This window comes from Boleophthalmus pectinirostris, unplaced genomic scaffold, assembly GCF_026225935.1.
Source record: "Boleophthalmus pectinirostris isolate CB_2022bp ecotype Guang Dong unplaced genomic scaffold, ASM2622593v1 HiC_scaffold_20, whole genome shotgun sequence".
NCBI classification, from domain to species: Eukaryota; Metazoa; Chordata; class Actinopteri; order Gobiiformes; family Gobiidae; genus Boleophthalmus; species Boleophthalmus pectinirostris.
In genome coordinates this window covers 18,383,306-18,409,438 of record NW_026571153.1, presented here as the reverse complement: position 1 = coordinate 18,409,438, position 26,133 = coordinate 18,383,306, and the positions used below count along the sequence as shown (strand labels likewise).

Below are 26,133 nucleotides of genomic sequence, written 5' to 3'. Positions count from 1 at the left end.
TGTGTTTCCGACAGTAGGGTTGTCATACGGCAGGTCTATGCGAATATTTTTCAACCACACCCAGTTACAGATAACCCCAGGAGACCTGTACATTTATTTATTTTATTGTATTTTACAACTGTTGAAAACAGAATAATGAAAATGGAGCAGAAATAAAATATTGCCTCAAAACGGTTTGATAATAAAATGTATTTTTACAAGTGTTATATTCATCCACTAGATGGCGACAAAGTCTGTATGTATCTGTCACGTCACGGAGAACAACCGGAGTTTGCGCAGTTTCTTATGGGGACTCCTATAGCATGGACCTATTAAAATAACTCTAAAACTCTAAAGCTCTTTATTTTTATTTTTATTTTTATTTTTTTATTTATTGGAAACACGTCCCCCTGAGATAAACCTTTCAACATTTGCTACAACAATGTTCAAAGTTAAGATATGGGTTAATATAGGTTAAGGTTTGGTTGGTAACGTACAGAGTAATTATGGTTAAAATTAGGATCAGTCTCCAGGAAATGAATGAGTGCAATTTTCTATCTATCTTAAAGGGACTGTACTTGAAACATATATATAACAATTATTATTAATTATGAATATGAAATTCACAAAAGACTACAAAAAATACATGTCAGGCAGGACAACTGTGAGAGTTGATTGACATCTCTTTGTCAGCTAAATTCATATCCAAGTTCTTCCCTTGAATCTGGATCTTTTCTAGGCACCCAGTCAAGAAATGACTTCCAGTGTTATCTTCACCTTCAAATACAACAGCATGTCACTAAACAGCTCCATCAGTTTAATGAACTAAATTAAAAATTAAAATCTCACCTAGGAGACCTCCGATGGAAAGAGAACCTACTGTCCAAATGTCTGAATAACCAGCCTGGCTCTCCTCACTCACTGATATCATGGCCTCGGACACAATTTCATCCAGATGCACCGTTAATACATCAGTCAGAAAGGTGACCCTCAGCCTCCTGGAAGAACTCTTCATGGTGATTTTGTCAGACCCAAGGGTGAGAATGAGCTTCTACACACACACACACACACACACAAACACACGCACGCACACCCACCCACACACACACACACACACACACACGCACACACACACACACACACACACACACACACACGCACACACACGCACACACACACACACACACACACACACAAACACACACAAACACACACACACACAAAACCATTACATAAAACAGTATCATGGTGCAGTAGCTTTAAATTGTCATTACAATAAAAACATACATGTAATAAAACTACTTTAATTTAGATGCATACCTTTGTAATTTTATCAGCTACTATATGAAAAATTGGCTCTTGATCAGGGTTTTTGATGCTGCAAATGGTCCCCTCCATCTCATTCATATCTCCCCAAAATTCAAGGGTAATCCCTTGTTCTGTTTGTTTGGGGAGAACTAAAAAAAATAAGATGGATATAGATTAGACAATAAAAGTTACATATATTTTACTAGCTGACTCAGAACTACACTAGCATTATAATCACCAATTCTTTATACTAAGTTAATTTTAATTTCTCCATGACCTATGAAAAACGTGTTGCTGTCCACATACACAAAGCAATAGTATTGAATAAACCCACCGGAATAGTTAAAAACAGCAAAGCCTTTGCCAACAAAGTAACTGCCAGGTTTGATATTTTCATGGCAGGGCCACATCTCTTCCTCTTCTGTCTCCCAAGGTGTACTCAGATTGAGCCAGTTGCCCTCCCGCACACAGCCATCTATCTGTGGCTTATACTTTGATGAGACAAATATTATGGGTAATTTTAATGTAAGTGTTAAGACAGTTCATTGTGTTTTAAGGATGATATTACATTTACAGAGTACCTGAACAAGCAGCTTTGCTTTATTAATCAGGATCCCACCAACAGCAAGTCGGAGTACACCAGCAAGGGATTCTTCTTTCACTTTGGGTTGTAGGCCAACTACTAGGGGCTGTGTTCTGTCAACTACCAAAACCACAAACTTTCCTTGGTTGCTCACTTCCAGCTAAGAGTAAAAGAAAAAAACAAAATGAAGTCATAACCAAGTCTTGTCTTGGTACCATTGTTCCACAAACGTACAGTGTGCCATTTGCCATCATTGAGTTTGGGGCCTCCTGCCACACTGAGCAGCATGTTTTCTTTGCTGATCTGCATCAGTGGGAACCCTTCTTTTAGGGACAAAACAAACCAGTCCTCCCCACCCTTAGTGTCTCCATAAAAAACGGTACCTTCTGGGTCAAATGTACGCAGCTGAAATGTTGACTTTATACTGAAAGAAAAGACTTGTTAGAATTTTGGGCTATCTCCCCAAACATATGTTTTTATTTTTGTAATAAAAATTTAATTGAAGTTGTCTTGAAGTCTTGAAACATACCTGGTGACTTCACTGAGGTTTACTGTCATTTGGATCAGAGGCCTCCACATGTCTCTGTCTTGGCCAAGATGGAAAACTCCTGCTCCAGAGATTTCTTTCTATAACAGATTTATTTACACTTTTTTTCCATTATCGATTCCATAACATTCTTTACAGCTCAGTGGGAAGCTCCTTGTGCATCTTCTGTTTGTGTTTTCAAAACATACCTTACCCCGGCCATTCCCTTGTGCATGTACTCCTTGTCCCAACATCCCCAGAATGAGCAGCAGACTCCCAGCTATTGTTTTCCCATTCTGTCCCATTCTTGAGCCTTTTCTTCCACACTTTGGTCCCTAGTGTCCACTCAGCCACCCTTTAGGTGTCCTGCTGCTGCAGCCCTGAGTGGGATTGATACTGTGTCCTGGAGTACAGAGGGCACATGGGCATGGGCGATTCAAAGTATTGATCTCAAGTCATGAGGTCATGTTTTTGTGGTAATGTTACTTTACTGTTGTCCACGTGTATAGATGAAAAAGCCTATGAATAAATGCAGTGTGAGCAAACTGTAAATGTACTAGACATTTAAACACGCAACTAGGAGGATTAATAGTGTAGCCTATATGAGACTCAGTCTACTCATTTAGCTGGAGAAAACAGTGGATTGGGTGAGCGACCTGAGTCCAACCGCAGCGCTGTTTACCCATGACACAAGAACCTTGAATCACCACTGTGCAGTCTATTTGAGCAGTAGGTTGCAGAAACATCAATAGATAGGGGACTTAAATATTTAAATAATGTGTGGTATTCCCCATAAAGTAATACAAACAGACACTTGAACTGAACATTTAAATATAGCATGGTAGACTTGTTAGACTTTGCTTTTTTGTATTTTAACCTTTTAAATTAAATCTTAGGTATTGATTTCCTGAGTCACTGACTGAATTGTCAATGCAAAGTCCACATTAATAATAAAAATAATAATGCATTGGATTTATATAGCACTTTTCAAAGCACCCAAAGTGCTTTACCGTGTATTATTCATTCACTCCACTCTCGGTGGTGGTAAGCTACTACTGTAGCTGCAGCTGCCATGGGACAGCTTACCAAAGTGAGGCGGTCAATCTGTGGTACCAAATTCAAACTAGGTGAAGTGTCTTGCATAAGGACACACCGGCAGTTTCCAGTTAGCCACAGCCAACACTCTGTGGCATCTTGTATTTCCAGTGGTCTCCTATCTGAGTACCAGGCCACATCTTGCTTAGCTTCTGAGATCTGAGGAGATCAGGCATCGACAAGCAGGTACAGCCACAATACAAGACGAGATAAGACATGAACTTTACTTCAAGCCACTAGGTGTCAGTACAACACACCCATAATATTAGCCCATAAGCACCAGAGTCAACATTTGGATACGCACACATTTTGCGAAATATGTTTTGGCAAATAATTTCCTGATGAAGGATGAATTGCAAATTAATAAATTGGATTACCCAAGATGTCACCTTAATTTACAAAACATGGTCTTAAATATCAATCTAATCAAACATATTTTAACGTGATTTGGATGAGTTACAGAGAAAAGCTTATTTTTGATTGGTCATCAGGTTAATACTTTATTTTGTTTGATTGCAGCAAGTTGAAACAGTAGACATAAACAAGGAGGGAGATAGAGAACAGTTATGTCAGAAAAGGAGACTACAGACTTTGGGGAGCTGTGGCTACAAGCCTTTGTATCAAATCTAAAGACAAAGTTATCAGGCAACATTAAAACATCTTTAAAAATAACATTAACATACTCTGTGAGCTCTATATGGCACAGTATTACCCTAGACATGTACACAATGCCACACACCCCTACATCTACAGCTTCAGAGCAAAGCCATAAACTCTCCATATTATAATATCCGTTTTCAAGAAAACGTTCATTTACTTTTGAAATTTCTTTTGCCACAACAAGGCACCTTAACACTTGAAATCTGGAAATCTTCTCACCATAGATAGTTATCAAAGCAGAGGCACATTCATTTCAACTAAAACATACAATTAATAGTTTATATGACCACCAGATTTCAATCCAGTCACTACAATACATCATTTTGCATGCTTTTGGTCTGTATGATAACAGGTGAACTATGGCATAAGAAATGGTCCAAAATACAACATGTGCATCTACAGGAATGGCTTGAGATATTATATTAGATACAGCAAGGCTTTATACAATGAGATAAACCCTCAAAGTGAACAACACACGTGGACCATGTATTACTGTAATAATGCTCCTTAGTAGGTCTGTTTTGGTTTTCTCAATCATAATTTCACTTTTGTCACTCAATCACAAAAGGCTTGTAACCATTGTAAAGAGAGGGCATTTGTGCACCCTTTGGTCACTGTGTTTAATTCCTTTTCAATCCAAAAGCCATCCCAGTACTGTCACACATGTCCGTATACTTATCAAACAACAGTGAGTGAACTTAGATATGAAAGTCTGAAAAAAAAAAGAAACTAAAGCGTACTATGTCAACCTTGGTGAGGATATACATGTTTAGGAAGCAAGTGTTGCTCATGCTTTGTGGATACAGAACCAAAGTTTCTAGAACTACTGTTTATATGCATACCAGATATTATACGACTTTAACTGGTTATTTGTATCAAATAATATAAAAGACTGATTCTAGCAACAATGCAGCTGTGCTGTACTTCATTAACCTCACGACTAGATTTACATTCATTATTTTAGGTTCATCCCCTTTCCATCAGGTCAGGGGACTAAACAACATTAACAAACAGTTTAACAAAACAAATATAAACAGAACAAAACATGGAACAAAAAGCCCCAAAACAGAAGAGCGTGGGGCACTTTGGCCCCAGATCTCCGCCTCGCCCTACACTGCCCTCAACAAGAAGGCAGTTTGTCCCTGTCCTACAGTTTTGTGCCCTTGTCTCTGCAGAAAAACCTCAATACCCTGAATTCTTTTTCTCCTTCCTTAATTATTGTCATTGACTTCATCCAAGGAAAATGATCGTTCCAGCAAAATGAAAGCTACTCACAAAATAAAGGCTGACTTGTAAATACTATTTTAAGTCATAGAAATGAGATGATAAAAATGGGAGTGCAATGGTCTATCAGTCGTATTTCTTACCCAGTGACCAGCTACATATCCAAAGCAGCTACTAGTGCCCCATTTAAGCAGGCACCTTTTTACTATTTGGTGCACATGACATAAACTATGGTGAATGCTTTAGAATTGATCTCATCTGTCCAGCTCCACTGAGACGTCATTGTCATGTACTTGTACTCAGACTAACATTTAGATGCCCTATGCACAACACAGTAACCATTCCAACTAAAGCAGGAATTTGTGTGTGCCTTCAAACCACATGGAATGATAAACTCATTCATGAAATCCCCCTTCATTCACAGTAATGCACACTTCTATTATGCACTAAACCTGTACAAGCCCCACTCGGTATGCACAGATCCCTTTATACTTGTCCATGTACACATACAAGTATTGTCATTGCTTAAAGCCTCACGTTGTTTTAAGTGAAGACTTGTGTTTTGTCTAGTCGTGCCCACACATGCCACTCTAGAAGAGCCTCATTATGCAGTGACTATAAAGGGAAGCTGACTGAACTAATGTTTCACACAACACACACCCTGTTAGCAGTTCATATTTGTATAATATAGATAATACAGCGAGGGAAGATTCATCAAGCTCTAGGACTATTACACACTACAGAATGACAGGAGAGACTGGTGCAAGGGCGAGCAGGAGTAAAGTTTCACTCCTCTAATTAAGTGCCTAGCTCAGATCTACTGAATACAAGAGAGGAGGGGTCCTGCTGCAGTAAGCCCACACCAGTCACGTCCCTCCAAAATGGCCTACATCTGCTCAGTGTGTCTTGTCCTATGGTTTGCTGGTGTTGTCCCGTTGTTTCTTGCCTTCACTGCTGCCAGTACTGTAGAGGGTAGTATTGGCCACAAGGGGGTGTGGCGCTGCACCCATATAGGGCCCAGTGGCGTAGTTAAATATGGCAGGGAGGAAAGGCAGTGGTTCTACTTTGTCTCCACCAGGAGCCATCATGTTAAGAGCAACTGGAAGAGCAGCTAAGTTGTAGGGGTATGCTAGCAGCTGGGGTCCGTACAGCAGAGGGTAGGGATCTGGGTAGAAGGGAATTTTGCTCAAGTCTGCTCCATTAGGAACAACCACTTTCCCCAATGTACCAAAAGGAAGTGTTCCAGAAGGATAAGAGGGCACGAGTAGACCATCATCCTGCTTTTTATCAGAGCGGTAGCTGTCTGGTACTGTGAGTGGTAGAGGGTATTCCTGGTCAGGATAGTCCTCCACCTGTTGGAAATCTCTTGAATTGTCCTGGTTGTCAGTGTCATGTGGAGCCTGTGGAGCCCTGGGGAGGGGCAGAGCATGGGCAGAGGGGCGGTCAGCAGCAGCTGCCCCATCTGGCTGAGAGGCGTGGCGGGTGGGCTCAGCTGGTTGTCCCATAGCAGAGGGAGTTAGACAGGGAGGCTTGGGAGTGTGTCTGTGTGCAGAGTTGCCATTTACATTGTTTGGAGTGGGCATGTGATGGGGGGACTGCACAGGGCTTAAAGGCTCCTCTTTAGGCACCAGTAAAGCATTGTGGTTGTCCTGAGCGTGCTTAATAATTCTAATCTGCTGCATTCTCTGTTTCTCTCTTTCCCTTTCTTTTTCTAGCTCTCTCTCTCTGGCACGTAGGGACGACATGGTTAAGTCTTGTGCTTCGTTGGGGGACTCACATCTCGACTGAGGCTGCACTCTCAGATGGTGCACTAGGGGTGGTTCCTCAAAACTGGAGTGCAAATACCTATCCCCCCCTTTTTGTCTGTCTCTGTCTATAATGACCCCATCCCGGTTCCTGTATCCCGCCTCAGGGGTGGGAGTTGTTGTCATGGAAACAGGCGGTAGAGAAGCAGTGGTGATTCTGGTGTTGTTGGGACATTGCACAGGGCTGGGCAGTCTGTGGCACTGAGCATCTAAGTTTTTCTTACTGGGAGTACGATAATCTAGGCATTCGGATCCGTTCATGATCAAGACACTGTGCGCTGCTGGGGAAAAGTCTGGTTTACTAGGTGTAAGATTAATGGGTTGATCTAACACAGGGTCATTTTGAGGGGTAGGTTCTCTGGCTATTTCTTTGGGCTCTGTAAACACATTTTTCTCAGTAACTTTAAGCTCATTAGACTGTTTGCTTGTATCACTTTGAAAACCATGCTCATTTGAACTAGCTAACTCAGATGGTGTATAGTTTATAACTGAAACCGAGAGGGCTAAAGGTGCCTGCTCCTTCTCACTGTGCAATTCTCTGCTAGTAATTTGTGTTTTAGGTTCTTTGTCATCTCTCTCGGGGGAACTACTTAACTCATGGCGCCGGATATGTCTGTTTAAAGCTGACGAGGTCTTGCACACTTTATGACATTGTGGGCAAGTGTGCCGAGATAGTGCTTCTGCTCAACCGACTTGGACTGGAAATACGATCTACAGCATGAGAGGCTTTATCTTCATCATATTTTGTGATAGCTGGCACTTGTTTAAGCCTGGCTCCTTCAGTTGGATCAGTAAGTGCTACTTTAGGGGCCACTAACTGGGAGGGGGACTCGACAGGCTTGGGATGCTGGGCTTTCTGGTGGTCTTCCAACTTTTCGGTGGACGGGAAAGTGGCTCTACAGAAGAGACAGACAAACTCCAGCAGATGGCTCAGCTCATGTTTGTCTCTCTTCCTGGTACTTGAGAACCAGCGTCCACATGTACCACACTCTGCTGCGTTCCCATTCGTCCAGGGTCGCCTTTTGATTGCAGTGGGGGCAGTTGAGGTAGACTGAGAAGACTTTGGGGGGTCAAGAATAGGAGGAGATGTTTTAGCCTGGACTTCCTTAACTTGCTCATCTGAATCTATCTTCTTCTCCTTTGAAACTGAGAAATCATACTTTTTCTTTTTACCTTTTTCCTTTTTAGTTTTTGACATTGTATCAGCCCTATCACTTATTCCTTCCTCTTCCTCATAATTTGACTTTTCTGTGTCTTTAGTTGAAAGGTTCTTGAGTCTGTCTACTCTCCTTTTAAGCCTCAAAGAGCGTTTGAATTTGAGTTTTCTTTGCCAGGTCTTCACTCTCTGCAGGTGTGCTTGGACCTTTCTTTTAGGCTTGTAAGAGTAGTACGGTCTCCATAAATTGTCCTCATTGTCATGATCACTCTCTTGTTGCTCGCGCACCTCTTGACGGAAGTAGTATTCTCTGACTGCATCGGGGCTGTACTGCTTCCTCACCTCCTCTTTCTCACGTGTTTCCTGTGCATCTAAACTGGCCCTGCGGTGTTTGTGGTGATGGTGGGAGTGTGAGTGTCTGGAATCTTTAACCTCTTTCCCAGATGATGTGTCACTGCGTTTGTTTTTAGGAGGAGAAAGGCTTTTGTCTCTCCTAAGGTCTGTCTCTGAAATGCTGCGCTTCACTATAGCCTCCTCCCCTATGCGTACTGTTATCTGGCACAATGGCCCTGCATCTTTGCCCTGTGAACTTATAGTTGGCGACTGCTGTTTTGAAGTGCTTATTTCACTTTTACTGTGCGACTTACGTGATTTGTGTAATGGTTTTGTGCCGGTGTCTGTGTCTCGTCTGCTTCTTGAACCATCGTCTGTTGTATCTGAACTGTCTCTAGATCGCTTTCTGTGATTTTCTAGACTGTCCCTTTTCTTCATCAATTTGGGGCTGTTTTTGTGTAAAGTTTGGCTACTACTTAAAGAAGAAGAGCAGTCTGTTTTGTCATTTCCAGATGTGACCTGATTGCTGCACAATGACAGAGGAGGACACAGATGTCCCATGTACTATTACAGAGGGTTTTGTGTGGCCATATGTTATCACAGAAGGCATGTTAGTATCTGGGCATCTACCTGTCTTGGACATTTTGGTTCTGCTGCTACTGGACATTTTAAAGCTGCCACCTGCTCTGCCCTGTTCAGTTTCTGCCACCTCACTGTCATGTTTTCTAATGGGAGACATGTCTGTCTGAGAGAGTTGTGGTAATCCAGAGTGGTCTCTTTGCTCAGCAGGCACAGTAACAGGGAAGCTGTCGGGGAAGTCATCGGGGTCGGGCTTAACAGTCTGAGGATGGGTCCCACTCAGGAGACTCTGCAGATCTCCAGGGCTCAGAGCACAGTCCAGGCCAGGCACAGCAAGAGAAGGGTTTTCAGCTGATTGCAGCAGCAATCCATTATGCAAACTGTCGCTGTAGGTCTTATATGGTCTCTTTTGGGAGCGCATAGGAAGAAGACGGTAGAGCTTCAGGGCATTTGCCTTCTGCTTATAGCCTCCATTAGCTGTCTTTTCACTGGAGATGAGGCTGGGATTAATGCCATGTATGGTTTTCTGGTGTGTTTTCAGATTATAGTATGTGGCAAAGGCATCCCAACAGAAGATGCATTGGTAGCGGCGCTCTCCTGTGTGCCACACCTCGTGCTTTGTGCGGTACTCGGCTAAAGCAAAAACCTTATCACAGTAATGGCACGGGTATTTGCGCCGCCATGAGTGCACGTTGGAGTGGCGTTTGAGACTGGACAGGGTCATATAGGAGCGCTCGCACACAGAACAGAAGTAGATGACATTGCCGTCTACAACCTTTACAAAATGGTGCTCATCACCCGCTAGTAGCTCTGCGGCTGCTGCATCATCACTTTGGATTCGTGCCAGGAGATTCTGTGCTTTCTTTCCCGGCCGTGCTTTAGTGATGTCCGCCTGGGCCACGATCACCCCTCCTTCTACCCTCACCTCTCCCTCCTCCAGGGGCTCCTCTTTGGGCTGCATGGTGAGGGCAGGAGGGCCCAGGCTGCTAGAGGGGAGCTCTGGCACTCTGCAGGAGGCCTCGTGAGACTGCAGCCTCTTGCTGTGGATGAACACTTTGCCACAGTAGCGACAGCTGAGGGCGCGGCTGCCACGGTGCAGCCTCATGTGGACTGTGAGGGAAGCGGCAGAGCTGAAGAGCCGGTGGCACACGCCACATATGAGTTCAGGCTTTAGGCTGTCTGAGGGGGAATAGGAGGACGGATGGGATGGTGCAGTGTGGCCTTCAGATGGAGGAGGTGGGGGCAAAGGGGGAGGAAGATGCAGAGAGGGCGGGTGAAGACTTGGACCATGAGAGCCCCCTGGTTTGCCAGCTGGTCTCTTGGTTATTTTCTCTCTTCCCTCTGTGTCCCCAGGCCTGTTATAAGCTGAGCCCAAGCTGAAGAGGATCTGAGCGGTCTGAGAGGCTGCAGTGCTGGGCAGCTTGTGTCGTTCATCCCATACATCCCCTCCGTAACAGCCTTCCAAAGCCCCACTGGAAGACCTTGGTGGTGATCTATGAAACGGAGTGTCTGGGCTCAGTTTAGAGCACTTGAGTGGAGGCGGGGATTTGATGTCCTTTCTCATGAGTGTGTGAGCAGTCATTGGAGAAGAGGAGGAGGAAGGAGAGGAGGACGGAGAGCTGTCACGCCTGGGAGGCTTAAAAGGCCTGTGCTTAACGTCTGTGGTAGAATCCAGTTTCCATAGCGCCCCCTCGTCTGAGCATTTGGAGGTTTGGCGACGCCGTTGTGGAGAAGGAGAGGAGGACGATGAGGAACTACGGCAGTGGTTGGGAGATGTCAGAGTCAGGGGGAGCGGTGCAGCACTAAGTGGAAAGCTGAGGGTGATTTTTGCATTTTTAGGTCCATCGGGCATGTCCTCCAGTCTGTCCTCCATAACAACCTCTCCCCGAGACCCATGTCTTTTAGCCTTCATCTCCACAACACCTCCTTGTTCCCTGTCCTGGCAACAGAATGTGTTTTTTAATTGAGTGGAACTCAATGTCCTGAGCTGTGGGACAGGTATGCAAAGTCCCAGATGACAGCTTCAGTCTGTGGTACTTCCTCTGTTGCACTGTGTTGTATGTGGCAGAAGGGCTGTAGGATCCAGGTGGTCGTGGCTTACATAAGACTGGCCCGCATGCATGGGCTCCCACACCTTCTCTGGCGACACCATGACCAGCCTTCCCAATCTGAAAGACAAGCAAAACCATAGTATTAATCACTATGTAAGTGTAATAGAAAAACAAAAGGTTTTACAGATGTGATACTCATTGAGCACTTGGAGCAAAAGAACCTAATGCACCCAAAAAAAGGCTGCACTCTTGTGGCTCTTACTGTCAGGAATGGTGAGTGAGAGGGGAGAGAAGGGTGAGGGCAGGGGAAGGAATGAATCTGCGGCAGTGCTGGTTTAGATTTCAGTGTGCCACAGCCAAGTCTACAGAATGACATTCCAGAAATCTATCTCACCCTCGTCCATAGCATTCTTTATGCCTAATTAGAAAACATTTAGATTTAATCAAGATTCCCTTTACAATAAAGGTATCCACCAGCATCCACATTCTAAATAATACCCCGGATAGTTTGACCCTGTTTACTATTTGTGCAAGAGTCTCGTTAGCATTGCTGGCCCTGGCATGTATTTGCCATGCATGACTCTGACCATTATTTGTGAAGGCAAAGGCAGCGGGGGAGCAGAAGAGGAGGATTGCATGCGTGTGCACAGCACATAGAAGCTGAAAGCTTAGCTGAGCTGTGGACAAGCTACGGGAGAGTCTCATTTCTATTTCAATATGACTGTGGTTGACATAGTTCATATGCAAAGGGCTTATTTTTGTTGTGTTCTGCGATCAGAACAGAGACAGTATGAGGCCGTAGTGATGTGATGAAAAGAAAAATCCTCAGTCATGCTTTTCTGCCTACGTTTTCAAGCAGCAAAGCAGCCAGGAAGGCAGGCCGCTGTAAAATTCCACAGGCAGCCCTGAACAGGCAGAAACTAGGTCAGCACTGTTATTGCAGGGAGAAGAGGAGGGAGGAAAAAGGGTGAGGAAGAGAGTGATAGATAGTGGTGGAGCAAAAGGGAGAGAAAGTGTGGAAATGAGGGAGACAATGTGGGTGTCAGACAGATAGGAGCCCTGAAAATGACATAGACAAAAATCATATTTAGTGCATACTGTATCTACTTATTGTTGTATTCGTATTAGCCGCCATGCATTTTCGGCCAGGTCATTTTACTTGGAAATCACATTCAAATCCGAAAGGAGTGTAAGATGTCTTTGAACACAGTGTACAGGTGCTAACTAGTAGGTCGAAAGAGCTTAAGTAATGACGTTGTAGTCTAGCTAGGCCACAGTATGTTTGACTATTATAGTCCTGTTGCACTAGCCACGTACTGTTCCTTTGCTATGAAATCAAACTATCGTCAGCTGCAGTGTCTGAGATAGATTTGCAGGAAATCCCTTATGGAGAGAGCACTCTGCTACAAGTGGGTGGACACACTGAGAGACAGCGCTAAGACTAAAGATTTCACCATCTCCTCTGATGCCTGCGCCGTGGACAGGGAAGTGCGTATGACGCCCCCTCAGTGTTGTTCTGTATCTCCCAGTGACGCACACACGCTACAGAGCCTACACGACATTGTCTAAATGAGACGGGCAGCGTTAAAGCCTATGAAAATGTGCTATTGGTTGGAGCTATACAAGGAAAAACATATTATTAAAATGTCTTAATAAAGAAAGCAGCCACATTCCCACAACTCTGTCGAAACCTGACAAAACAGAGCTAAAAAGATTAATCTAAACTGCACTTGAATCCATCCTTAAGAGTTTTAATAACCCACTGGATGACTAACTACAGACAAATCCACTATTCTGAGGATGACTGGAAACAGCACAGCTAAAGTTGCCTTGTACAACGGATACACAGAGTTGGCTGGTGCCGCAGCTCGAGGCCTTGAACCAGCCGTTTGAGCAATCTGTTTGTTTCTCACTGAGGCTGGTGCTGCCTGACAAATAACAATTAGGAGTCAGTTTGCACGCTTTTTCACATGAACACTTTGGCCAGTTAGTTTCTGATGGTCTGTCACTGAAAATGCCTCAAATAAATGACAATATTCATCTTATGAAACTGTGTGGCAAATGTGTTAATTTAATAAAAGAAGTATATTTCGAATTCTAACTTTCCTTACCTTTCATCCTTTTTAAGACATTTATTTGAAAAGTAAACTGTGCAGTAATGTGGAGTTTGTGAAGCACTAGGCCTGTCACGATAACACCTTTTGAAGTGTGATATATTGAAGTAAATATAGATGATAAACGATAATATGGAAACTTAATTTGTGCCACTGCCAGAATAACCCAAGAGCAGATATAAACCACAAAAACTATTCTAAATCTACAATATTGTTGAAAAAATCATGAGTTACTTAGTTTGCACCTGTAATGAGTCATAGAAGTTACGAATTCAACCTTTTACAGCTTAAATCATTTTCTTATAGCCACAAAATAGCCAAAAATATTAAATACTGGCCCCCAAATGTTCCAGCTTTCATGTATTGAACGATAAGTCAATATAGTTATTATCATGACAGGCCTATGAAGCACTACTACAGTATATTTTGCAGTAACTAGGGCATCTATGTGGGCTGAACATGGGGGGCCATTGTCTACCAGCCTGTGAGCCAGCTGCGAGAGGCATGACGGGAAAGGGAAGGTGTTGCCTAGTCCCTGAGAGGGGGCAGCCAGAGGGGCCCAGCCGATGCAGCAGCAGTTGGTCCATATGACCAGAGTGCACTGGTGTGTGGATTGGGGGGGGCATCGTTAGTAAGAAAAAGCTAGTGAACTCTACGCAACCCCCCGGCCAGAGTAGTGTAGGGGCGCCAGCCAGATGGGATAGGAGGAAAGAAAGGAGAGCTTGGATCCAACCTGGGTATACTGAGCAAGGTTGAGGTACTTTAGTGTGAACAAGGAGGTAACTTTGAACACATTTAAGCTTTGTTCGTGTTTCACGGTTTCCTTGTCTTTTAGATCACCTCAGCATGACTGCCCCTGCAGTGTGTACCCCTCTCACGCCCTCTCCTCACATGTAATTGGTCGTATCATGGTGTTTTGCATGCTACTTCATACACCAGTGAACCTGCCATGTCTAAAACCACGTACTCTCCACAGTCTGATAGTTCTCTGCTTGGCGTATTTCCTATAATTTATCTCACTGGAAGAAAAAAATCATGGGATGTACTGAAGAAAGGCACAGGGAGATTTGTAAAGAAGTATCTGGGCAGAAATACAACACTGGTGATACTTTTGCGGTAACTTCGTGTATACATTTACATCTATAGACGAGTGAAATTCTCGAGGGAGTTTCATCTTGAAACTACCAAATAATTTTAATACCACGCTTCTTTAGCTGAGGCAGGGACTTACTGATGTACTTTTTTTCAGTATGCAAATAACCTATAAGATGCAATCAACACTGGTTCCATCTTGTCATGTTAAGGCGAAACTAACGCTGCTAACTACTCTACGTAAGCAACAGTCAGATGAACCTACACTTCCTATTGTCTGACCTATGACCCCTTTGGCACAGTGGATCATATTTTCCATACATTAAGCTCAGGGACCCAGCATGGCATCCATGGAAACCAGGAATGTGGAGTAGTTGGCAGCAGATGCTCTGTTGTTTTGGAAAGAAAAAAAGTAAGGCTTAGGGCAGGAACAACGGGGTTGGTGACATCAATATGCCCTCTGCTGCTGTACAAGAGAGCAGCACCAGCGAAAGAGCATGCTGGTAAAAATGGAGGAGAGACATAACCGCCCCTCACAGCAAAAACACTTTGTTTACAGATGTTAACTATAATCCACAACTTTTTGTCTAAGATAGTCAAGCGGCTGTTAGTGAGTTGATGGACAGGGGTAAGGGAGATGGTCCACTAACCAACAAAGGCTAAAATCACTTAATTTCTGTTCCAGTGGGACCCCTCTTTTCTGTGAATCAACAGACGCCAGAAGCTCTAATGAATTAAAAGTTTCATTACAATCCTCAAACGAGTCATTGCTTTTGAAAAAGAAGTGCGTGGTGCGACAGAGGGGAGGATGAGGCAGGAGAGGCCTGTTATTGGCACACACGCAGAGGCACGGCACATCCAGCGTAGGCACAAACACGCACACAAATGCCTTTCTCAAACACGAAGGGCATAAAAACACACACCCACCAACACAGCCTGAGCTCACGCACTCTCTAACAAGACCGTACAGAAAACAGCGTCACAGCAGCAAGGAAAAACAAGCAGCAAAACTAGTGAGCACAGCCTCTAGTCCTCTTATTCTGTCTGTCTCTCTCTCAGGAAGGCAAGCATAGGAGAGAACGTACCTCTGAAACCCTCCTGCTGCATCTCTGCCGCGATGTGGTGGCTCCCCTCACACTCCCTCTCTCCCCCTCGCGCTCTGTGTATGCGCACGGCCGAGTGTGTCAGGGAGAGAGAGCACAAGGAGAGGCGGTGCACGCATACACAGGCACACACATGCAGGCGGACAGCTCTGTGTGAAGACAGAGGGCAGGAGCGATTCTCACACTCAAACTTGCCTGCTCTCTCTCACACTTTCTACTTTCTGCCTCTGACACACGATTCTCCTTTACCCCCCTTTCTCTCTACTCTTCTACCCCTCTGCTGCTGAATCCAATCTTCCTTTTATTTGGAAGTGTTGTTCCCTCTTTCTGGACACATACACACAGTACTTTATATACACAAAGCCCAGTGATAGGGAGAGGGAGGGAGAATGGGAGAGCAGACAGGCAGGCAGGCAAGCAAGCAAGCAAGAGGACGCCATTTAAGCAGTTTGTTACCAGCACTGCAAGTCCCCAAAATGGCTGAAAACAAACAGGAACCACGCCAACTCACAAACTCTGTGCGTTAGGATGGACGGGCGGACAGAGGCGTGAGTAACAAGTGAGCTGGGACGAATACAGGAAAGTACAGACAAAGTGGTAAACAGCTGGAGTCAAATGGCGGAGAGCAGCAGAGTGGAACAAGTGCAGCTCAGGAAAAAATTACAGGGGACTTTGCCTGGGTTGAAAAGTGCACTTCAACAAAGTAAGGGCCCTAGCAGCACAACATCGAGAATGCGTCAAAGTATGCCAAAGCTCAGATACTGTGTGGCCGAAGTCTTAAGAATGACTAATTTTGCAAACATGCTTAACCAGATCCTTCAGTTAAGACTCACAGTGTCTACTAGTACACCATGTATGCAACAGCTTTTCCTTTATGAAACTAACTTTCATTGATTACAAGTGTATTTTCATTGATTGCAAATGTATTCAAACTATCAATATTGCATCATATCGTCACAGACTTCTTGGCAATATGAGTATGGATCATAGACTGTATATATAAAAGGACACACCTAACCCACTACCCGCCACGTTCCAAATAGGAAGTGAGCATAGGGGCACCTCCAGCTCTATTGACTCTGGCTCCACTCTCTTTGCAACTGCTGCAGTGAGCCTCATCATTTTGGTTTTAAAATGTCCGTATTATCTCGCTCTACATGATCCTGGTGTTTTTTATTTCTATTGCTGTTTTGTCTGTAAATAAAAGTCATAATCCTAATATGTTACTTAGCTCCAAAATGTCTCCTATAACTGCGTGAGTTTCTTTTGACTGGGGCCAAATGCGATGGATGACACCACACTAGCTTAGTCCGCTTCTATATACAGTCTGTGGTATGGATCCGAGGTTCTGTATTGTTATACTTCAAATCTATGCCATTTCATTATATATTGCTGAGTTATACACATAACTACCTGCTAACTACTACTACTACTACTGGGCTGAAAATGTGACTTATTGTGTTCCGATATTAACAACATTGAAGACATAAAATTCTGCTATATTTTTGTATTCTACACTGTATTTTACAGTATTTTTTGTATTCTACAATTTAGTGCCATTTTTAGGAATATCCATTTACTGTGATATGTATCATATCATGAGGTACTTGGCAATCCACAGCTCTATACTGCTGTCCTATCGTCAAAATCTCAGTCAGTTTGATAATGCAGGCTCAGTGATTCAATTCTCCAGTAGTTAATTATTTAAGTGGCCATACATAACAAAAACGGACAAAAGCTACTTAAAGAATTAGATGCTTGGTAAAAGAAACAATTGAGTCTACGTAATGATCAATAACTACTTGACAATTATATAGCTGTTAGATGTACTTTTCACGGTCAGTGACAATTCATCTCCCCTTCATCGAGACAGCAGACAAATCAAAGTAAGTGGAGGGTTAAAGGTTCTAGCCCAGTTCTGCTACAAAACATCATACGTCCCACTGTCCTTTTGAGCAATGTTAGTGCCAATGAGCGAGACAGGCCCCATAAAATCAGTGTGTGTACAGATTTTAGTCCCTACAATGTGATAAATACTTCTCTCTCTCTCTTTCACATACACACACACATGCAAACCAGTTAGACCCACCAACTGAACCTTGTCGCCAGCTCTCCCCCCCCCCCCCGGCCTTTCCCCCTTTCTCGTCTCGCTCGCCCTCATTGTACGCTGCCACACTTGTCGCCATGGGAACCTCTCTGGGATTGGGTGCTGCTCCTGTGACCTCTGGGGTGGTTCTTGGAGTTGGCCAAAGTTTTTTTTTTCCCATTCCCTCTCCTCCTTGTCCTCCTCTCTCATGCCCTTCTGTGTGTTTTTGAGGCGTGCTAGTGTGAAAGAGTGAACTAGACGAGTGTAGACGAAAGTACAAATTAAAATGAGATAGGACTAAGATATTCAGATGTTTAGTAACTTCAAAGAGTCCACCGTTGGTCAAATTACTTCTTGTACTGTCCCTTGTCAAACATGATGGTTTTGATAATGGTTGTTAACCACCAAAGCAAGAAAAAAAAGCAATTAGGTGAATAAATACTCCAATTTAAAGTAGAGTTAAAAGTCTTAGATTTTAAAATATAGCTACAAGATATGACAAATATAAAATATCTTAGCTGGCCTGTCATGATACTTAATGAAAGCTGGAACTATATATTTTAAAATATTAAATTTCTTGCTAGTAGGGAGATTTAGCCATTTTTCTGTACTATGATGAAATTTGAGTTGTAGAGGGTTGAATAAATATCTTCTGTAGAAAATGTTCTGGATCATTCTGCTATTTATTTGTTGCAGCTCTGGCCTTTTAATGATACTGTCTATTTAAAAATTGGTTTATTGTGATTACAGCTTTGTGTCAGTGGCATAAAGTAGTTTCAATTATCGTTTCTATCAGTATTTCTCTGTAGCAATATATCATGCTTCAAAATATGTTATCGTGACAAGCAGAGTCTTAGCCGAATAATATGTATATGTATCCAAGACATTACCGATCAAGTATGGATTGCTGAGCATGCAACTGGTGCAGGTACCTAGTGTTTTGTCGGCTTCACACTTTGTGGTTGTGCTGCAAAGACCTTTGTGTAAGTGATGCAATTTATATTTTGCAAATGCATTGTATGAGGCAGCACTATGATATTCAAGACCAACAAATAAAACTAGTAAAGAGCCCATACTGCGCTATTTTCTGATCTATGTTATGCTGTTTCCACATCACAAACAGACCTGGAGTTGTGTTTAATTTCATTCACACATGTTTAATACACAAATCCTGCATATTTAGACTCAAAATGAAAACAATCTGTTCCACCTTGTGATGTCATGTGGTAATAGGAAGTGCTTCACTGTGTTTTTAAACTCCATATTTCTTCACTAGAATCATTTGCATAATTTCAGCACTGGAACTGTCAATCTCATCTGAACAAAAGGTAAAACGTAGCTGTTGACTTGAAAACTACTGCTTCGTGACAACATCATAAGGAGGAACAGAGCACTGCAGGATTACGCAAACATGTGTGATGAGGTAACAACATTATAACATGGCTTAAAGTTCACATGAGTCAATTTTACATAATATAAGACCTTCAACCTGCTTAATATTATGGATTATTTTGTATTTGTATTAAGAGAGTCAAAGGAACACTGAGAAACTTTTTAGATGCCATCATCAGGCTAAATTACAGGTCAAATCTGTGGAAAAGTGAGTCCACTCACAATAAGAAAACAAGAGATTTTTTAATAGAAAAAAAACATTTGTAAATAAATGCTAGAAAGAAACATTTAATGCCTTTCTGCAGAACATTAGATAGAATATAGCATACCCTCCACCAGAAAGCTTACACAATGTGGCTTTAAAGGTGCACTGTGTAACTTATTGGTTGGGGGTCCATCACCTGCTTGTTTCTATGTATATGTCATTGCTTTGCCTGGAATGTTCCACAGTATGACATTAAACAATTTTACATTTATTCAGATAGGTGGTTTTATAGGTCAAAAATACCTAGAAAAACAGATATTCTGACTGTGAGTGAGGTGGCCTCTCCACAGATCTGACCTGCAACTTGGTCTGGTTTAGTCTCCATGAAGATAGAAAGGTTTAATATCATACTGTGAAACATTCCAGCCAAAGCAATAATATTTCTACGGAGAAAAGCATTTGACAGGCCCTCCACCAGAAAGGTTACATAGTGTAGCTTTAAATAAACGATCACAAGAGAAAACCACTATTTAATTAATGGCTGGTGAACATGTCCGAAGTTATGCCAGAGTGTCTGTAAACATCCCCGGTGATCTCACAGAAGGGCTGACTAACCTGCTCTCCAGCTGACTTGGACGCAGATCAAAGTGGGGAGTGGAAGAGGTCAAATGTCAGTGGTTTCTTAAAGAGGAAGCAGCAGCAGCGATTCCTGTTTCTGCGGCGTGGGAGCAGCCATGAGGGGACGGTGCTGTAAAATGACACCAAAGCAAAAGCATTTCTGAAAGTACAAGTACAGATAAGCATGACAAATGTTTACATTCAGAGCCACATGCAGATTAGACTTTACTGCAGGATCTAAAAGGGCCCAGTCAATACGATGACACCTCTCAAGAAAGAGGAGCTTGCAATGGCATGTCTGAAGCTAATGCAGTGACTGTAAGAGTGTGTGCCCGAGAAATACTGTGAACTGTCAAGTTATAAGGATAGCAATAAAGAACTATTACAAAATTAACGTATAAGTAAAGAGGCATGTTCTGTGCCAACCTGTAATACAGATATAGTTTGTAATAAGGACGTTTAGTTGTTTATGTTTTGCACTTTATTTTATCATATTTTTTGTTACATTATTTAAATTTTTGTTTATTTAATCTTTAACTAACCAAGAAAAGATCGCACTAAGATTAAGGCCAAGAGGCAATGACATATTTCTTTCAAACTACAGTAAAATGACATGGATCACAGATGAGGAAAACCAAGCCAACATGATTGAGGAAGTCTGTGATGAAGTCTGTGACAACAGTTTTGTCTATTTTTGTGCTTCAAGCTAAAGGAGCTGAGTGGACAAAGGTAAAATTATAAATGTGTTACTGTTTTTATCACCTTGATTTTCATTTATTTCACACTATTAACATTATTACCAGTTGCTCTTTACTGTGCATATATAGTTGCCATGACAAGTGCAATCATTTTATCTTCACAAAATCTGAATATATGATTGTATTTCCTTTAACAGTCCCACTCTGTCAATTTATATAGTCTCATATTATAATATTATGCATCATTTAGGGTTTCTTATACTACTGGACACTTAAGCATTAGTATTTCAGTGCGTAACTTATAGCAGACTTATTGTGCAAAATCAACTTTTGGGAGCTTTCAACCATGCTATAGTTGTTTCGCCATTCCTCGCAAAGTTGTATTTGGAGTGCTTTGTGCATGTTTGATTAATCTTTAATCATTTATTTTCCTGACACCATATTGACAATTAACCTCTGTTTTCAAAGCACACTGATCTGTACTTACTAGTTAATATCTTGCTTTATGCATCCCATAATACTGATGAGAGGTGTAAACAAATAATCATGGTAACCCCTAAATGTGCTACATTGATAATATGAAAAAGAAAACTAATACAGTAGTGTCGTAGTGTAGTGTTTTCAATCTATTTTTGGTTTTGACACTCAGTCATTCTGTACCATAATCATAATTCCCCATATGCACAAGGCTGGTTGTGACTTGACAATTATTCTGGTCTTTCAGCCTTACATAATGGATAAATTTAACCAAGTATCAGATGACAGAAGTGGGTTTAATCACACAGCGTCTGACAGGTCTACACTGGATAATGCTGAAACGAAATGAACGCATTGAACCATAACAATCATGTTTGTTTGAGCAGCAGAGGAGCTTTGCTGAGTCACACACACACCGTCCACCAAGGCACATATAGAAGATAATAGGAATGCACATGGATTTAGATGGAAATAAAATGAGACATAAAACTCACAGCGAGCATGCTTTTTGTAATGAGGTCTATTGTAAACAATGCATTCATTATAGAAGAAGAAAGGGGGGATAGGGAAGGCGATTTGAGTGTATTCTGCCAAAAACAGACTAGGTGGAAATTCATTTGGGAGGGGTGCTTGATATGGTGTGGAGGTGGGGGCAAAGCAAAGGGACAGGCGGCTGGTTTTTCCACTGCCAGAGAACTGGAGAGAAGGGCTAAATCAAATTAATTAGCTCCTTCATCTCCAGGCAGCTACTCAGGCATGCTGTACTGGCATAGGGAGACAGTGTGGAGGGGGAGTGTGTGGCTATAAAAGAATAGGACAACGCCAGATAGGACATGGCGGAGGGGTGAAAAGCTTGCTGTCTATGTGCGCCATTCAGCAGGGCAGCCCGAGCAGGGAAGAGAGGGAGGGGTGCATAATTTTGTGATAAGCATGGGGTTGTTTTGCTGAACTGTAGCTCTGCTGTGAGGAGGAGGAAGTGGCTGCATGTTGGTTGTGCTGTAGCGCTTCAGGTCTTCAGTGCTTCCTGTTTCTAGACAGCCTGTAGTTTAAAGCACAGTAAACAACCCCTCTTTTTAGACTGGGATTTAAAATAGCACACTGACGATGTAGTCAAATAGAAACTGGGGTAGACGCTACAGAGTCAGACTAATCAAGCATGTGTATCATAATAGTTATCAGTGAGAAGAACAAAACAGACTTTGACTAAACTATGTATATCAATCAATAATAATGAAACATGAGTAAAAATTGGACCTTGTAAATTGTAAAATGTTTCTCAATCCAATAAAAGGTTGTTTGTGTATATATATATATATATATATATATATATATATATATATATATATATATATATATATATATATATATATATATATATATATATATATATACACACACACACACACAATTCTGCAATACTGAGTTCAAAGAAAGAGGAAAAGAGAAGCTGAGAGCTGGTTACAAAAATAAAAGTGCTCATTGTGGCATTCTGCCCAGACCAAACCTAGCTGCCCTGAAGAAGACCCTAGATTAGCTCTGTAAGAGGATTGGCATGAGAGGAGTGGTTAAGAACAATTTATTTAGCACCCTGATTATTATACGTAAGCAGGTAATATTTATTTCAGACGACAAAAGACTGTCTGTCTTCCTGTGTACATTATCTACGGCTTAGAAGATGGAGTAGTGAGAAAGATAGAAAGACAGAATTTACAGACTACAGGAATGTATGAATAAATAAAGACTAAAAGATGTAGAAGCAGGAATCTATATTTGCCAAAACAAACAAAAAGAGAACAGGACATTCGCCTGACATTCTTTCAAAGAAAGCATGCCTCTGATATTGTGTCATGGATTTTGTTTTTTGTTTTTTTACTTAAACACCACCAAACAAAAATGCTACTTTATGCTTTACTTTTTTATTTTCTTTTTTTCCACTTGTATTATCATTACCTTTGAAGATCATTTTAGGATTATTGATGGTTTTCAGATTCAGAATAATTCAATAAAACTAAAGTAGGGGCCTAATTATTAAATGGCTTTCTTATATTATTAGACCTACAACTGTGTCTGCCCATACTCCACCCATGTAACTGAAGTCAATGAGTTAACATAATGTTGTACTGTGACATAACAGTACAACATTATTTAAAATCAAATAGCCAACATGACTTATTGTGCTGTGTGTACCTTGCGCTTCCTCTCTCCTCACTGGGCTGTTTCATGAGCAGTTCCCCATCAGCAGCCAGGGCAGCACAGTCAGCGTCATGTCCTGACATCATCATCAGACAAGAGCTCCCCCTAGTCCATAAAGTAAAAACCCTCAGGTAGGCAAACCCACCAGACACCTAAATAAAAAAAATGTTCGTCTACACAAGTATATGCAGGGCAATAGTCTGATCAGTAGTCAAAAAGACTGAGCGTGCCTGGGCCTACCTTTTCATGGATAGCCTGCAGCTGGTGAAATTATGGTTATTTGATGTTACGCGTGCAAAAAAGGAGCAAAAAGCATTGTATGCACCAGTAAATTTGAGAACACTATTAATCTTACTCTATGGCCTCTGAACTGACCTCCCAGAACTGCAGTTGGCTGGGAGCAGCCTATGGCAGCCTACTTCCACGCCGAGCCCGCCCTGCCGCTGGAGTTGCTTCCGTACCGACGTTTTCGTTGTGCAATGCCATTTCAGTGTATTCTCAACACGGGCCAGAGGAGGGCGCCATCTGCTGACATGATTACTTAGCGGAATCACTTTGTATAAAGAATTTTGACACATGTTGAACACTGTAAAACATTAGCGTTTGGAGATCTTATATTGGTGTTAGTTTCCGTTAAAATATTTTTTTTATTTTGTACATCGACGGATCCCTCCCAAAAGCCAAGCTGACTTTGTATTCATAGAGTAATTAAAGCATTAATAAAAAAGAAACAAACCCATTTAAAAGTTACTTAAATTTTATTTAAAGAAAGAAGATCTTTCAAAGTTTACACATATTTTAAAGACCATGCACAGTCCGTCACACACAGCACAATTTATTATGCAATTCATAACCATGATCATAACAGTCTGGATCTACTTGACTCATAGATCGTATAATGTTCATGTACGACAAATCACATTGATTATATTATCTAGACAGGGTGAGATTCAAGATCTTTTAGGACAATGTATTGACAGGATTAACGATGTAAATTTGTTGAATATTTTTATGTGAATTATCAATATAAATTGGTCGTCTGGTTTAATGTGGTTACAACTTGACAAAGACACCAGTCAAAATTGCCATTTTCAACAAAAAAGACCTTTTGAAAATATCCAAAGGTCTGAAATGGTGGCTCACTAAACTAAAAGGCTTACACTACACTAGTAGGATTACTTCAAATAGCTTCATTTGCCGGCGTATCCCATTCGTGGATTGGGACAACAAAGTTTACATCAGTTTTCATAACTTCGGCCGATGGACCAATCTAGGTTATTTCGTTGGAAGAGAAGAGTGTGTTACAGCTACACTGAGTAGAGAGCTGCAGGTGAAGTGACTGGAAAGTTAAAAAGTAGCAGGAATATTCCAGACTCCATCTTTCTTGTCTACAACAAGAAGCACGTCGCCACTCGCCGCCATGTTGATGGTCTCCCAACAACTAGTGGTGGCTCGAACAGCCTTTAGAAAAGCGGTGAAACTGACAGTTGAATCACATAAACCTCGATGTAGATTAAGAGCCTCTTCGATTTAAAGCATAACAAAGAATTGCTGTCAAAATATGAAATCTGCAAAGGTTTCAAAGGCTGTGACTTAAGAGATCTAGTCACGTTACACGAGCCAGTTTGGGTTAGCCTAACATATCAATAACATCTTACGAAATGGCAAATTCGTTATAAACCTAAAATAAACTAACCAATGTATTTTTTTAAATTCTAATATACGTTTTAAGTGACAACTCTAAAAATTTTAAACATTAATAAAGTCACTAGCCATTGTTTTAACGAACAGTAAAAATCCCAATAAATTTCTTAAAAAGCAGTTGCCAGATTTTTAAAGGACAAAATAATATTTTGACAACTGGGCTACAAAACGAGCCTATATAAAGATAGAAGCCACAACAATGTTGTTTTCAGTATTAAGCTAACAGCTAGTTGCTAGCGTGCTAAACATGGCCTTAAACAATTGTACTTGTTTGTAAGAAATTTGGTCAAATGTGAATTTTAGAACACGTTCAATCATGGAAACATGACAAATACAACACATACAAGCAAAAGAATAAAGTAGAACGTGAAAATTCACGCAATATCTAGACATCAGGCTTATCCGAGTCTTTCCTAAAGGCGCGTGGGGAAACTCCGCTTCTTTGTCCCGGTGAGGGCCGTAGGCGAGTCCGAGGCTTGCTGCAAAATCCCAAAGATGCAAAAATACAAAAATTGCTGGTTCAGAATTTCGACGTATATCGCAAAAGACTATTAAAACAACTCTATCAAAACTATTTTCAACGTATCCTTACGTGTATTTTAACAAACATATGTTGTTTTGTCTGAGAACTTAACAGGCCTCAGTACTGAGCCCCTTTTCTTAGAGCCCAGGCTGATGCAGCGCGAGACGAAGGGCAGAACAGAGATTTTTTTTATTTTTGCTCAGAGGGAAGAAAATCACCTCGGCAAACATCGGCAATTGTCGGAAAGTGGGCGGATTTTGTTGAAATTATTCAAAACGAATGCTGTTCTAGGTAGTTATTGGCTCTCTGCTTCTTTTTACTCCATATTTATGAGTAAAGTGGCCAATACCAAGCTTTCAAAATGAATATTCATATAATATATGCAAAGTGTTAGTAGAACCGCCTACTGTGTTTTCGTGAGGCCAATAAAAATCAGTCTAAGTTAAACTAATGCCCGCCTTCTATTTTCATTGGCCACAAATTACAAACGTGCCTGTTGATTGGCTGTACGTGTATTAAAATTATTTATTCATAGACCGGGCCTGAATGGCCAATGAGCGTTTTACTACAGAGTAACAAGTCCCTCCTCCCGAAGAGGCAGTCCCTGCTTCCACGGCTTTGTAACCCCG

General features: G+C 41.7%; 2 protein-coding genes across 3 annotated transcripts; both read right to left on the bottom strand.

The window, feature by feature from the left end:
* Positions 1-126: 126 nt before the first annotated feature.
* shbg (sex hormone-binding globulin) lies at positions 127-2,954 on the bottom strand. 2 transcript variants are annotated; one of them, XM_055156436.1, is made up of 8 exons: positions 2,606-2,954; positions 2,400-2,497; positions 2,105-2,294; positions 1,869-2,030; positions 1,622-1,778; positions 1,300-1,436; positions 829-1,027; positions 127-756 (listed from the first exon to the last, which is right to left on the bottom strand). In XM_055156436.1, exons 1-8 carry the CDS (start codon positions 2,699-2,701, stop codon positions 629-631), a joined length of 1,167 nt encoding a protein of 388 aa, XP_055012411.1. In that variant the 5' UTR covers positions 2,702-2,954; the 3' UTR covers positions 127-628. The 2 variants fall into 2 exon arrangements, with proteins under 2 accessions (XP_055012411.1, XP_020779668.1); XM_020924009.2 differs by having other exon boundaries at positions 829-1,030; positions 2,606-2,913.
* A 1,007-nt stretch (positions 2,955-3,961) lies between these two features.
* Positions 3,962-23,689, bottom strand: zbtb4 (zinc finger and BTB domain containing 4). Its single transcript, XM_055156464.1, is given in 6 exon segments — positions 3,962-7,849; positions 7,851-9,232; positions 9,234-11,416; positions 19,907-20,039; positions 23,272-23,429; positions 23,518-23,689. Coding segments are annotated over 3 exon segments (4,872 nt in total). The 5' UTR covers positions 11,161-11,416; positions 19,907-20,039; positions 23,272-23,429; positions 23,518-23,689; the 3' UTR covers positions 3,962-6,286.
* Positions 23,690-26,133: the final 2,444 nt, after the last annotated feature.

Coding starts and splice junctions, on each gene's coding strand:
- shbg (XM_020924009.2), bottom strand. CDS start 2,701: ATGGGACAGAATGGGAAAACAATAGCTGGGAGTCTGCTGCTCATTCTG. Junction 1,779..1,868: donor AAGCAAAGCTGCTTGTTCAG/GTACTCTGTAAA, acceptor GTCTCATCAAAG/TATAAGCCACAGATAGATGG. Junction 1,437..1,621: donor TGCTGTTTTTAACTATTCCG/GTGGGTTTATTC, acceptor TATTTTTTTTAG/TTCTCCCCAAACAAACAGAA.